General features: G+C 41.3%; 1 protein-coding gene across 1 annotated transcript in view; it reads left to right on the plus strand.

Annotated features, from left to right (window-relative positions):
- Positions 1-16,251, plus strand: part of LOC135701934 (knirps-related protein-like) — a 161,527-nt gene that overhangs the window by 119,718 nt on the left and 25,558 nt on the right. The window contains exon 2 of the mRNA XM_065222886.1: positions 13,393-13,470. Coding sequence (XP_065078958.1) covers positions 13,393-13,470 — 78 coding nt within the window. The remainder of the gene's footprint in view (positions 1-13,392; positions 13,471-16,251) is intronic.

Here is a 16,251-nt window from a genome sequence, read left to right on the forward strand (position 1 = left end):
ATTTTTTTAATTGTATACATTTTGAACATGCGAATATGGTTATTGCTGAAATCTTTTCTTAGCTCGAAGAAGCGATAAAATATGTTAGAATAGCGATCTGAGGTATGGCGACAATATGATCGTCATTATCAAGAGAAAACATATTTTCGCCATGTCAACTAACCAGTGCATTCAGGTGGCTCAAAATATGTTCCAAATTTGGTCCAAAATGTGTTTCTATAAGTGGCTTGAAGTAGAAAAGGTGGGCCAAAATGTTTTTTTATTGATGGTCCAAAATAAAATAAATAGCGTCTTCAGCCTGATACATCCTGCTTCTGTGTTTGTCAAAATGCATTGTACAACGATTTGTTTTGACAAAAACATTCAGCGCTTTGCAAAGACCTGAAGAATTAACTATTTTTTGTAACAAAATCATACCTCACACATCATAGCGGTCAAAAATACCTCCGTTACCCTATTGCCACCAAGGAGAAGCGCTACTTTCCTGCCAATCGCAAACGGAAAATCTAACCCAGTTGACAAATGATTAATATCTTCAGCATCATCGATTTCCAATAGCGTTCCCAACGGACTTCCACTCTACCTTCCCTCTCTCCCCCCCCCCCCCCCTTGTCAAACATACGCACAACCATTTGTGATCGACATCAACGAAACCAGATCAATCATAAACGGGCACGATGACTTGCCGGTCGGGTCTTAACATTCAACCAACCCTCCCCATACCGATTTGCCACGGTTTGCACGATGACGACCCATGATGATTTCCAGTTTCCAGCCTCGACAAGAGCCGAGCGGGAAAGGTAGTGGCGGGGCGGTGAGATGGATGAGAAAATGATTATCCAACTATCCAGCACCCATGGGACCCTCCACGGGCTGCTCGCACAGAGCCCGGACGGAATGATGATCCAAATCGGATTTCACGCGGAATAAAAGATTACCGACAATTTGTCAAGCGGGAATTTAGCAGTGTGTTACCATTTAATCTGATTTCGGGTGTTGTTGAATTGGATTTGACGAGTCATTCTGCTTTCGGGACAGAAAGCCCTCTGTTTGCTTAGCCCCCTTTTTGCTGGTGTGACGACGACGGAAACAGATGCCCGAACGAATAAACGAACGAACGAATTACATTGTTCGGCAGATTGCGCGCTCTAGCCAACTAGCCAGATGATGGCAGCGATCATCATCGCCATCAGCATCACCTGGAACGGTGTGACTTCTGCTGTTTAGCTACTTTTTGGGAGCGTGGGATATGTGCCTTGTAGACATTCCACGTTGGCATTTGAAAGAAAATTGATAACCATCTAATCGACGGTTGCGATTCTGTCAATCTTCCCGTTCGGGAAAAGTGTAGCCAAAGTGTCAGTAACAGCTGTCAGTACAAGTGCAGAACATTCCCCCTAACCGCCTCCCACCCCGACCCGTTCGGATCAAGTTCTAGAATGTCCGGAGGAAATCTCATTAAAAGGCGAAACGTTGACATTCGCCATTGTTCGCTCATGGCGGGGTGGCCGAAGCACGGAACCATGAAGGACACGCGTTCCGAGAGCGACCAGTTCATAACGATCGCTTAGCGTATCAAGATCGAGAGCCTATATACTAGAACACGAGTCTTCTACGAAGACGATGCACTTATCACATCCGGTACTCGCTCTCGGTGCCGTGCCCGGTTTGTGTGTGTGTGTGTGTGTGTGTGTGCATCACATCTCCGTTGACAACAATTGCGCGCGAGATCAAACCGCGAGACAAAAATAACGAGATGAGTGCACAATTCATTTGCGGATGCGGCGCTCAGTCTCCCCCGTCCACCCGTTCGTCCATCCGCCGACCCAGCACAGGTTGTGAGCGATATGGAAAATTAAACTATTACAGGCTATTATTTTGCGACTAGGCGGCTCTGGACGTGCCGAGATCGGATCACTCTACACTGGATTGCGTGATTTTGATGCATCACGTGTCTATGGGACGACCTCGCTGTAAGGTGAGCTGAACAGCGGGCTTCCCTCTGCGGTGGGGTCCCGGTTTTTGAACACCAGTGTTGCTTTTCCAGGGTGGCTGTTGGCGATTCACACGCGCTCTCCAAGCATCGGAGGAGAGCCCTCTGTAATAATAATAATAGCCAGGGTAATGAAGAAATAAACACGATTTTTATTACGATAGTTTCTCACGAAATAGGAACTGGAGTGTGCGATTAGATCTCATTCGCTCGGTTGGTTCCTGAGGCGGGGACTCGCGATGCCCGGGTAATGTACCATCCCATACTCTCTTGGGGTAAATATAATTGCTATTACTTTGCATTTTCGAACACATACGCAACCGACGAATACACGATTAACCCCCCCCCCCCCCTCCCCCCTTTCATCACCGCTTTTTGCTGGGGATGATCGACGCCGCCGACACCGCAGACGAGGAAATAAATCAAAATGTTGCATTCGTTCTAGGCGGGCAGACGAAGGTGAAGAAGAGCAGCTGGTAGGAGGAGGAGCCGAAGAGGTGATCTCATTCGACACACCACCGGCGTTTGCGGATTTTATTGGGTGAATATGCGAAATTATTGGCCAATAAAAATGGGCAATTATTAATTTGAGGCTGCATGGGAAAAATGGAAGCGATCGAGAATCATGCGAGGTGGTAATTTCCATAAAGAAGAATGGTGTTTATTGGAGTTGATGAGCTGCGGACAGGATTTTCAGCGGTTGGCGATGACCTTTTCGGTTCAGGGCATCGAAACAAAAAAAAAAGAAGATGTTTACAGCTGCGGTGCTTTATTGGATGAATGATTTTCAACTACAGGCTGCTTATTTGATTGAGACGATTTTTCAACTGGTGTTTAGTTTTGCGGAATTTTCATGTGGATTGTTTGGACCGTTGAAGCGATTCCATTTTGAATCTTCCCTGGATGTTCACAGCATAATGCAAATAAATCCTATTAACTGGAACTTAGAAACTTTCTATTAATCCTCGATGTGAACTCTAATATCTGAAGTCTTGCTGAAGGGTTGCTTCCACTCACTTGCTATAAAAAAATGATTTCCTGAATTTTGAAATCATTAGACGTTATAATAATATGTTGTACTTGTAAGATACAAGAAGAGGTTCAAAGGCAAGTGTTTAACTCATAAAACCTGTCAATTTCGCTACCAGAGTGTTACAATCAGCGATCTTATGATTCGTGAGCGTTCACTCAGAGTGAGCGCTCACGAGTCATAAAATCGCTGATTGTGACTATCTGAAAGCAAATTTGACAGGTTTCATGTGTCAAACACTTGCCTTTCAACCTCTTCTTGTATCTAACAAGTATAAATTATGATTATAACATCCTATGATTGCAAAATTCAGAAAATCATGTTTTTATAGCAAGTGAGTGGAAGCAAGCCTGTCTGAAGATACTATTTTACTGCCCTACCAAGCTCACAATGGTACGCAGTTTCACCACCGATGAAAACCACAACTCTAGATCTGTCATATTCGCAATTGAAAATATCCCACATCTAGGTCACCTCAGACTCGACCGAAATCATTGCGTCATTCAATGCAATCAGCTACACTGGTTGGTTTTATTATGGTTTTGATAAGGTTATACACCTGGCATGAACTAGAAAACCTTAATAAAACGAGAAATAATGCTTGGGCATGGACATCGTGAAGCTATCCCCCAATTTGCTTAGTTCAACCCAAGTATTAATTAAGGTTTTATGAGGGTTCTAAAGACTATGATTTAGACTTGTAGAATACTTTAAACCAACGATAAAATTTACAATGTTACCTGGGAGTGAAGATCACAAATCTCACGTTCGTGGATGATTTGTGATTCAAGAGCTGTTAAAAACCCAAACAAGAACTGATAACTAACCGATATCTTACCAATATCTTAATTTTTGATACTTTATGTTGGTATGCTTGTGGTATAACACCTTATTCAGTTATCTAAATATTTTGAAAAATATTTCATAAATACCAAAATAACAAAACACGATCGTTCATTTTTTTGACTATAACACCTAAAAGTGTTATTGGATTGTTACTAGAATACCTTTCAACTAACAAATTGCGGAATTATGGCATGTAAAAAAACTTTGATGATCCGATAGTTATTATAATAGGGGAAATGACGGCTTCGGAATGCCAGACTATTTTCGGCAACCCAAATTGAAACACTATTTTCACTGGATTTTCTTACGAAAACACTTCGCTGAATGCATGCAAACGATTCTTTATGCTTTCAGCTTCAATTTGACTATATTTTTACCACTGAGAAAAAGCAATCTAGCAAGGTTTTCTTGAAATGAAACACACGCACTACAAATTGTAACTGATTTCGAGTTGCCGATAATAGAACAGCAGATTTACATGCAGTTCAAATGGAACGCTTGCCGAAGAAAAACTGGTTGCCGACAATACTCGCTCTCACTAGAGAAGATTGGAGCTTTGTAAAAGCGTTTCAAAAACAGTTTTTGACAATTCTTTCGACTGAAATTGTTAACGCAGCTGGTAGCAAAAGATTGTAAACAAACCAATACTGCATATGTGTGCGTTCCTTAGAGAAAAAGGCTATAGAAAGAAGGTCGCTGCTTAGGTTGCCGAGAATACGTAAATTCCCCTAACTAAATTATTTAGTAGTTCGTTATTCTTAGAACATTTTTGAGGAATTATATTTGGTATTTTACCTCCTTTGTCAGACTTGTCAATACCATATTTAGTTTGCCAATTATGATGTTATCATACTTGAATTTGGAATCATTTTTTTGGTATTTTACCTCTTATGTCAGGACTATCCATACCAATTTAAGGTATTGAGATATTCATTCCTGCTGGGGAAATGGGGATATTAATCTCTTTTCGGATTAAGGTTTTGGTAACTAGGAACCATCACAGTATAGAGACATTTCACGATCTCTGGATGAACCAAATTCCAGGTCAGTTCTAAGGGTTTAAAAGTAGATTTAAGGATTTTTAGATCTGCTATGGATCCACGAACCGACCATAAAATGGTATGAATTTTCTTAATTTTAAGGGATTTTTTAAAAGTTCCGGAGAAACTTGACGGATTCTAAAAAATTTGGCTCACTCCCTGCTAATCACTTTTAAAAAATTAACTTTTTGAATGTTTTCGGAAAATGGTCATTAAATTTAGCAATAATTAACGCAGTGGAAACAAATTTACCTGTCTACGGATCACACTCCATGAAAAGTTAAAAACATTCCTAACCTCTCAGTCAGCTTAAAGCAGACCGTTCCGCCTGATTGCCCGTTGGAGTCATTCCCGAGAACCATTTCCATCGATTTTTTTTCCTTGATTTGTTTTCCTTGATCTTGTTTTTCGTGCTGAGCACCAATGCTATCGACGCCAGAGAGGCAGCTCCCACATCTGGACCCTACCTATCGACCCATCAAACTCATGAACCGGGGACCAACGGCTTTACTTCCCTTCCGTGATCAGAGATGTTATGCCTCAGAACATGCCGGCGGCACCGACTGGGATTGAACCCAAGCCTGCTGGGGTGAGAGGTAATCACGCTTACCACTACACCACCGGCGCCGCTATCATTTCCATCGATGAATTCTTCCATTCCCATCGAAAATGTTTGCAGTTTCCGTTGGAAACGTCCTGAATCAACTTCGGGAGCTTCCAAAATCATCTTCAAAAACGTCTTAAATTGTCGTCGGGAACGTCTGGAAAGTTTGAACAATCATCAAGAGCTATTGGAATCTCTGTCGTCTGAAACGTCCTTCGTCAACGTCTGGAATCATCGTCAGGAAAATCCAAATTCTCCGTCTGAAGCTTCTCAAATCTAAGTTGGGAAAGTTTGTAATCCAAGCCAATATAGTTTTGAATCGACCTTAGGGGATGTTTTTTAATTATCAGATAAAATAGAGCGAAGGGTTTTGAACTTCATTACATTTTGCCTACAGTTTATGGTTATATGAATGAAATTCTTTTCTTTTTTGATTTGGAGTGGTTAGTTTTTACGAAAAATTTTAGTAAATGTTTTGGGAATTTCCAGACACAGAGAATTAAAAAAAAATCATTAGAAAATACTCAATTTCCCAGGCAATGATTTTTCCTGATTTTCCTTGCAAATTTCCTCGACCGCTCCACCGTGAAAATTTTCGAGGAAAATTTATTCAGGTTCTATTTTCATGGATAGCTCAGATAATTATCTTATCAGTTTATTGCACGTTATTCTATCATCGATGCTTGATTCATGAACTATGAATTGTCAAAGAAAAAAAATTTGGGAAACTTCGAAAACTTTATCTTAAATTTGGCTGAAAAATTAGCCACCCCAATTTTTCGTTCATATAATCATAAACTCTACCTACGAGCAAAATTTCATAAAGGTCTTAGATCCTTTGGCCAAAACCTGTCTTAAAATAAATCAAAAATCCCCGTCTGGAATTTCCGTCTAAAATGTCTGGAGCCTCCATCAGGATAATCGGGAAACCCGGTCAGGAACGTCTGGAACCCCCAACGAAAACATTTGGAATCTCCGTTGGAAAAGTCTGGAATCAACGGCAGCGTCGTTTCAAGTGCCTGGAACCTTCGTCGGAAACGTTTGGAATGTCCATCGGCAGCATCTCGAATTCAAAGTGGGCACGTCTGAACCAGTTTTTGACCCAAAAGGTGCCCTAATTGGCCCTAGCTCTTTTCCTTGGCTTGTTTTCCGTCGATCTTGTTTTCCGTACTGAGCACCAATTCTACCGACGCCAGGGAGTCAGCTCCTACACCTGGACCCTACCTATCGGCCCATCAACTCATAGACCGGGGACTATTGGCTTTACTTCCCTTGCGAATGAAGGCGTGATCAGAGATTGTATGTCTCAGAAAACCCCGGCGGCGCCGACTGGGATTGAACCCAGGCCTTTTGGGGGAAGACGTTCTCTCACCCGGCGCCGCTGATTGGCCCTATCTTCATTTTCTATTTATTATAATTTTTTACCAAATTTATTTTCATGCAGGGTTAGAACACAGATTTTGTCATATATCTAAGCGAATAAAGTCATACACTTTTATATCAAATTTGCGTTAGACGCTAGGGCCAGAAACTTGCTCACTTGCCTCATCTCCGTCATGAATGTCTATGGAAGCACCATCTGGAACATCTGAATTTTCCATAGATAACGTTTCGAATCTAATTCATGAACGTCCCGAACCTCTGGAGTTCCCAATTCAAACATCTGGAGTTCCCGTTGAAAGCGTTTGGAATCCCCATAAGAAATATTTGAAATCTCCGTCTGGAATATCTCGACTTTCAGTTGGGCACGTCTGGAATAGTGTTTCCTAGCCGGGACATCCCAGTCCTGAAACCGTGATTTCTAGGGGATGTCAAAAGTAACTGCAACTTGGAAGAACCGTCGTCGGAATGATAAATGCAGCATCCGGGGGAAACATCCCAAGTAGTCATTATAGTTTTATGAGGGTTCTGTAGACCATAATTTAGACTTGTAGAGTACTTTAAAACCGCGATATAACTAGCAATATTACTTGGAATGTAGACAATTTTGTAGCAAAATGGAAGAACCTTGTGTTAATTTAAAAATAAAAATCGTAAGTTGTATAGAACTTTTGCTAGAATTTGGAAGACGGAAAGCACTTCGGAAATTATTCTGAAACTTCTGATTCAGAAGAAACTTCCAAGGAAGATAAAAAGTAATTTCAGACGACGTTGTCATTCTGGGGGACATTGGAAAAAAAAACTCCAGAAAAAAAAGTCCAACGAAACTTGCAGGAAAATCCGAAAGATACAATGGAAGCCTGAAAGTCTCGTTGGGAAATTTGGAAGAATGTCACAGGAGATGCCCGATGAATCTTGCGAGCATAGCCAGTAGAAACTCCTGAATTAGGTCGCAAGCACTTCCAAAGAAGTCGGAGTACATTTACAGAGAAAGCCAGATTGACCTTGAAAAAATATCCTGTAGAAGTTAGAGCAAGTCTCCGGGAAGATCTGGCGAAACCTCCACAGGAAGTTCAAAGATACATTTGGGAGAACTAAAATGATGCTTCCCAGTGAAATTTGGGAGAAGCTTCTTGGAGTAGTCGTAAGAAGTTTCCTTCTGGAGGAAGGTCCAAAGAATCTTCCAAAGAAAGCTAGAAGCGGTGTCGGTGGTGTAGTGGTTAGTGTGATTGCCTCTCACCCCAAAGAGCCAGGGCTCAATCCCAGTCGGCAACGCCAGGATTTTCGGAGGCATACAATCTCTGATCACGCCGTCTTTTGGAAGGGAAGTAATGCCGTTGGTCCTCGGTTGTGATATGTAGGGTGAGAGTTGCCTCCCTGGTGTCGGTAGCATTGGTACTCAGTACGGAAAACAAGGTCAACGGAAAACAAATCATGAAAAAAGGAAGCTAGAAGGATTTCCCGAGGCATTTCTAGGAGAAATGAAGTTTGAAGAGTGTTAGAACACACTTCTGGGGTAAATCAGGAGGACTTCTGGGGACTGTATGAAAGATCTTCCTAGGGCTGTCGGAAGAAGCTTAAAGGAAAATTGTAATACAAATTCATGGACAAGAAAAAAAAAAATAAAAAGTGTAATATCTGGAGAGAGTTGAAAAAAAAATCAAAGTATAGGAGAAGAAATAAAATCAATGAATCATACACACTAAGATTATTTTACCGAAATCTGTGAAATTTTACCGAAATCTCGACAGCTGAACATTCGGTAAACAGTGATTTTTCACAGATATTTGTTGACAAATTACTGGAAAACTGTGAAAAATCACCGGACTGTTGAGATTTCGGTAAAATTTCACAGATTTCTGTAAAATAAGCTTAGTGTGGCCATTTTCCACAGAGATGGCGCTGTTCTGCTGGCAGGAAGTAATAAAAATCTTCATATAAAAATTAAGAGAATTGCGAATAATCGGCTTTCGGTACATGTTCAGGTCAACAATGGTGAATGACAACCTCAAAAAATCAGTCAGGGACTGTTTTTCCCGGCTGTTATTTTTAAACAAGCTACGATTAAATAGAAACAGAATTTTCCCATACAGGTTGACCCAATTTACTATCAGTCCCTAGAGAGCCAAAAAATGGAATTTTTAGAGAAAAAAAATCACTCTCACGAGCTCAATCTCTCAACATACCATGTATTTTGAAGACACTCTATTTGTGATTTACCTCTCATAGACTACAAAAAATGTCTCGTAGCCCTTTTTATGCATTTAGAATAACATTCCCATTCATGAAAAACGGTGAGAAATCCTATTAGAGGCGGGGCTTAGAAAGTATTATGTGAGCAGAATATGTAAAAAACTAAGGAATATGTAAAAAGGAGGGATTCCGGATGTTAATCTAAATGCATATATAGAGGTACCATACATGACCGCACTGCCCTCTGTTAACAATTAACGGAACCAAGTTTATGCGTAATTTTACATAGATGTAAACATTAAGAACAGCAGTGACATATGTAGAAAAATAAACGCAGAAGCATGATTAATTAAGTGATGGCCATAATGAATATTCCAAAAGATGGCGCTGTTTTCTTGGTAGGTATCGTTGAAATTCAGTATGGAAGAAAAGAGATAATCAATTATTTTCAATAATTACAAGCAGTTATCAAGAATTCGTATGGCCAAGTGCATATAGATAGTAAATATCAACATGGATTGGAAGGGTGGCTGTAAATTAACTAAAACAGTCCATTTCAATACATTTTACTTTCAACCTTACTACCAAGACAGTAAGCTACTTTGCCTCTCAGACTATTCTCACCCTTACGAGCTCAATCTTTGTACATTCCATTTATTTTGATGACACTCGATTTGTGATTTTCCTCTCACAGACTACAAAATAGAGTTCCGGACACTGCAAAACATGTCTGGTACCTCTATATATGCATTTCCATAACGACCGAATTTATAAAGCATTTCTTGTTCAGAATATACAAAAAAAGAGGGACTTCGGATGTTTATCTAAATACATGTATAGAGGGACCAAACATGTTTTACACCGCATTGTCTTCTGTGAACAATTAACGGAAAGCAGTAAATGCATATAACAGTAGTGACATCTGCCAAAGGCTAAAAGTCTCCATAATAAAGAAACAAAAACAAACATTTTGGGATAGTTACATCTGTACCTATGTATCTTTATGCAATTGTGTTCCTCTGTTTTATCAGATTTATTATATTTTGTCTCAAAATAAAAGTTTCATTTGGATGTTTAGTCGAATGGCATACAATATTCTTTATTTCTGATAGTACGTTATTCAAATATTCAGTTGACCTGGGGTGAGTTGTTTAAACGTCTTGTTTACCGATTCGACAAATCCAATAACAGAATTAACCACAGTGCCTGTCATTTAGCAAAAGATTGCTATTTGGGTTAGGAGCTCGTGATCAAAATGAAAAAAAAAAGATTTTTTATCGAAATAATCCAGAGTTAAAATTAATCCTGCTTATCTGAAAAATCTGAAAGTTTTTCTTAATCTTTAATCTGTATACACATATACAGTGTATCGCAAAATTGAGCGTACACCTTTGAGAAACATTTCTTGAAACATTGTGAATGAAGAAAAGGCGTTTTCTCAAATTGCTCTTACTTTTAATAAACGCAACCAAATAAGTCCAACATTGTATTAATAATTGATAAATTTATAATGATTCAGCAGCCAGAAACGTAACCTTTAAATTGTACTTTTAAAACTGTTTAATATAAGGACATCTCCAACAAAACAATTTTGGTTTTATGAAGGTTCTATGGATCATGATTTAGACTTGTAGAGTGCTATAAAACCTCTACAAAGCTTGCAATGTTACTTGGGCTGTACGCTCAATTTTGAGATACACTGTATATGTATCAAAATATTGACTACAGATAAATTTGTATATGTGGCATCATTGCACTCAACGTGAAACTCAACATGTTTCATGAAATTCCAATAGACCAATAATTGAAAAATATTTTGGGGATTATCATATTTCATAAAATACCCTCATATAAAAAATAACATACTGTTTTATTTTGCACAACGCGCAAGTGCTCGTATTACAAAAGTTGGCGCGAGTACTGAAATGTTAAATGGTCTTATAATTGTCCTAAAATTCATCTGACATCAGCTGGCTTTGTTTAATCATCAATTAATTGTGAATGCATATGACATCAATTGACTGTATCTGTGAAATTTGAAGTAACGCTCCATCATATGAGGGAGAACTCGCAATTTGATGGAGAAGAGCATACTGTCAGTTTTGAAAGATGAGTTGGAAACTAGTAGCAATATCTTCAAAAACTTTACTTTCTGCTTCAGAACTTTTCCTGTAAATACCGATTTTTACACCAAAAATTGTGTTCGTACTTTTCTGAAACACTACGCTGTATTATTGGCTCGAATCAAGGAGTGGTCAATCAATTTCTCTAGTTGAATCTGCCCAGACCACCAACATGTAGTTTTTTAGCGATCTCCGTGAATACGGATAAGCGCTCGGATATCCATCTAATTTTCTATTTCCAGTAAAAGACCAAAGGACTGTGCTACCAAACCATTCGTCCATCCAGCTCACTTTCACTAGCTTCTACCCACATAGCATATAGCATCCGATTGGCACGACCAACGACGACCATATCCATTTTCAACCACTGAAGTGTTTTCAACCGAATTCCCCAACGTCTCCGGGGAATTCCTTCCATCAACACAACTCAATTGGGCCTATCTTAATCTCATTTGAAGAAAACGGCATTCAACGCTTCTACTGCTGACCTCCCTTGCGAACCTCCCTGCCACCACACAAACCCACCTTGTAACGACGGCGAAATTAATCGACTATCAAAGCCCATCGGCGCAACCCCAAACCGTGCAAATCCAAGCATTTAAAACAAGTTTATAAAATTGTAAACATAAGCCTTCTCCTTGCCAACCGCCGTTGGTTGCTTCTATTCAGCTGAACCTGTGTTGAGCTGCTGAATTTCTCTGTTTGGCAGATACGCCACCGCTGACTGTCATCCGTCGTCGTTGATCTATCCGCATAGACCGCCTTCTGGTGCCGTTCGCTCTGTCCATCCCGCGCGGCACACACAGGTACAGGTCAGCGTCAGAGTTGAAAGTAATAAAAAATGCAAGTATCGACTTCCCCTCCCCCGCGCATTCCCAAAACGGACTTCAACAACGACGACAACGACGACGACGGGAGAAAAAACAAGCCATAAAAATCACGGGGTGACGCGCACGCTTCAATGCATCCCACCCGCCCGCTTCCTTTGCCCAGCAGCAACAGCAGCAGCAGCAGCATGTGCCAATGGATTAAAAATGTTAAATTGAATTACAAATAATGACTACACCATTCGATGTGTGTATGTTTATACGTATAAATATAGTTAATCGGCGTCGCGCCATCTTTCACGTATCATGATAAGCGCACGTGATCCGTTCACAAAGCCCGCTCGCGCCCGGTGTACAAGTTTGATGGTCGTCTGGGGTCCCGTCTGAGTCCATGCAGGAGACAAAAAAATCGGGCTGAGAAGATGCGCAAACCATCAGCAAATTGGGACAGAGAAAGTGATCATTATCACACACACAAAAAGAGCCATATTAAGAAGCAATACCCAGCAGCATCCGTCTCTCTAGATCACATGCCGTCAGCCGCCGCCATCTTGCCCGAGTAGAGGGACGAGCCCAACAACGGTTGTCATTCGCCGTTGGCTAGCGATCGCGAACAATATTGAATATTATTACCAGCCTTAAATTATCGGTAATAAATTACCTACCGTTTTGTGTGTTTGTGCTTCTGCTGGACTGGGGACATGGACTCGGCCATCTTCTCCAATCGATCGCAGCACACACTTTGCGACATCTCGCTAAACACGTCTGTGGAGTATGGAGATGGGACCGCAGGCAGCTCGCACCTCGCTAATGAGTGGTCATTTTTAACGGCAGCAGCGGCAACCGAGCGTGGCGTAACATTTAGCAAACTAAAACAAACTTGCACGTCCACTCTAACTAAATTAGAAAAAATAACCCCGGGACAGTTTGGAGACATTCATCAATAGTCAGTCGTCGATTGAGTCCGAAGGCAGCCCAGCCAGCCAGCGGGAACGAACGAACGATTTATGTCCCTCCAAGACGGAGACGATGTGAGACGACGGTGTCAGAAGTGAAGCATATTTCACCTTCTTCGCGGCGAGGATGCTCGGGGTTCTTTTATGACACTACCTTCACGGGATGGATTTTGCTCCGTCCAATGGAAAGGGGTGGATCCCGGATGGCTCTAAATCATGCCACTTGGGGCGCATTTGAACTTAGACGTGTGGGAACGATGCCACAAATCAGGGCTTACTACAATGTTGGGATTCGGGCTTCGGGTTCGGGAGTGGGCGTTTGCCTGATGTCTGGACTTGAACTGGAACAATTTGTATCTAATGAGTTTTCCCTTTTTTTTTTCTCTTCGGCTCTTTCCAGATGAATCAACAGTGTAAAGTGTGCGGCGAACCGGCAGCTGGGTTTCACTTTGGAGCGTTCACCTGCGAAGGATGCAAGGTAGGTTTATTAGCTCTTAATATTTAAGGAAGTTCTCATCGGTATCGATTTGTGGGATAGATTTTTTTTTTAATCTCTCCAATTACTTGTGCAATATTTAGGCTGTACACAGCCATGAATCCGGTTACTACCTTACAAAATCGGTCTTTCCAAAGGGAAAGAATGATTAGTTCGGCAATCGTTGTTACTAGAGACCAAATATACTTCTGCATCACTACCATATCGAGAGAAGAATAATTGAGTCAGCAAAAGAGAAAGCACGCACAGTTTTAAAAGATGTGCACTCTGCTTAAAAGAGCACACAAAGAGCTCCGTGCAGTTCACCGCAAAGCACATTCAGATATCAAATGCTTCAAAATTCATGTCGGACGGATAGTAGATCGTGTGCATGGCAGAATATTGTATTAAACCTATGATATTAAAAATAAAGGAATTGTTGACACACTCTGCATGTGCACACATATCTATAAGGACCGGTGTAAAGCCAATGCACACTGCACATCTCTTTCGCAATGCGATGCTTTAGAAACAATGGTGCATACTTTGGGAATCCCGTTATCATCAAAACGGCGTGATGGCTTTTGAACCGACAAAATGATTTTCACAACACCAACATTACTTTTGAATAGCCTAAATGGCTTTCGAAACGTCAAAACTGCTTCAAAATTGATTTTATAACACTAAATTGGCGTTTATATAGCAAGCATAGATTTGTAACCGCCAAAAACATAACAAATAATCATTCAAGCATTGAAATGGCTTTTACAACAGTAAAATTACTTTTGAAACGCCTAAAATGGCTTCAAAGCTTCTGAAGTATTAATAAAAACATCGAAATGGCTTTCATAATGCCAATTTTCCTTTCTAAAGGGTAAAATGGCTTGAATTCGTTAAACGTTTTCATTGACAAGTATGGTTATGGTAGTAATGACTTTCGATGCTCCAAAATGGTTTCAAAACGTTAAAAAGTCCGTTAAAATACCGAAATTGTGCACAAATCGCAAAATGGCTTTAATATTGAAGCTATGTTGTGTAACAGTGTGCTGGTCAGAAATCATAATTGAATCAATCCCAGAAGGTCATTTGCTGTAATTGATTGCAGGTATTTTGTTTCGCGTTATTGCCGTTGTCGTCGTCGTTCCGAGCACTAGCAGTATTATCGAACGGTGGTAGCAGCAGCTCGATAGAGGATTTTATCAATGTTTGGTAGTAAGGGGCTCGAAGGCCTAATGGCGACCGATTTTGCATACTGAGTAGAAGAACGCAGAAATAGTAACGTTTAGGGGTTATACGACTACGCGAATTTCAGGACTTTCGTGGAATTAGGCGTGGATTAGATAAACTTAGTCTGAATTCAACTAAGTTTAAGGTGATTCCTTGAAGCGTCCAACAATGGCCATCATGATAGCTAATATGCCCTATCATTTGAAGTTTTCTAGAGCACAGACCTCGGGCCGAAGTCGCATTTATCTGAGTCTGGTCCTGCAGCTTTCCGACCTATCACTCTAACCAACTGTATCGCGAAGGTGCTCGAGCGCATGGTGAATCGTATATGGACGACGGAGTTGGAGTCAAAAGGACAATTAGACAAAATGCAGCAAGCTTTTAGAGCTAGACGCGGGGTTAAAACGTACTTGGCGGAGTTGGATAGGTCGCTTCCCAAATCGTGATGAACACTGCTTGATAGCATCACTCGACATATCGAAGGCATATGATAACACCTGGAGATACGGCATTTTTCGCACTCTGCGGAAGTGGCAGATAGGTGGGCGGATGTTCAATGTGTTGAACAGTTTCCTCGCCGACAGAACATTCCGAGTGAACGTGGAGGAACATTTATCGAGTGAAATGCCATTGGAAAACGGAGTTCCCTTTCGGTCACGTTGTTCCTCGTCGCGATGCAGCCAATCTTCAGAGTGGTGCCACATACTGTCACCGTGCTCTTATATGCGGACGATATTTTGCTGGTGGTACGGAGAAATAAGTAACGACCGTTCTATCGCGATCTACAAGCCGCGGTGAAAGCTGTCGATAAGTGGGTGAAGAGCGTTGGGTTCAAAATATCAGCTACGAAATCGAACATCTTCTACAGCAGTCCCAACGCCCGTCGAGAACCTAGCAGCATCGATCGTGTAGTTGTACCGAAGACGAATCGTTTGAAAGTCATCGGTGTCACCCTCGACCGGTCACTGACTTTCAAACAGCATTGTAAGACTATGAAAACTATATGCGACTCAAGGCTGCTAATTCTTAAAATAATCGGGGCTAAACTTCCAAGAGGGCAATGCGAGTCTCTTCTGTGCATAGGATCGGCAATCGTTACGTCACGCATTCTTTACGGCATCGGACTTGTCAGCAGAGAGAAGGATACGGTTGTGCAAACTCTCGCACCCATCTACAACCGGATGGTCCGGTTCACCTCAGGAGCGTACGTCACCGGCCCGATTCCAGCGATTATGGCTGAAGCGGGCACATTACCGTTCGATCTTCTGGTTTTTCAAGCTACAGCTCGAGTTGCCATTCGCTTGCTGGAAAAGGATCGCAGAAATGTCGACCTTCCAGTCTTTCAACGTGTATCCGATCGTCTGGCGGCGGTTGATATAATTTTTCCGACCATCGCTGTACGGACACGTTTTGCCAATCGAGTGTGGTATGCTCCCAAGCCACGCATTGTTTGGGACGTGAAACGACAGGTGAAAGCGGGAGATCCCCCAGATACAGTGTGTCCCATCATTCAGGAGTTGCTGGCAAACCGGTTTCACCGTGCTACGGCTATCTATA

Source organism: Ochlerotatus camptorhynchus, unplaced genomic scaffold, assembly GCF_037179485.1.
Source record: "Ochlerotatus camptorhynchus isolate MF236.1 unplaced genomic scaffold, CSIRO-AGI_Acam_v1.1 ptg000180l, whole genome shotgun sequence".
Classification (NCBI taxonomy): Eukaryota; Metazoa; Arthropoda; class Insecta; order Diptera; family Culicidae; genus Ochlerotatus; species Ochlerotatus camptorhynchus.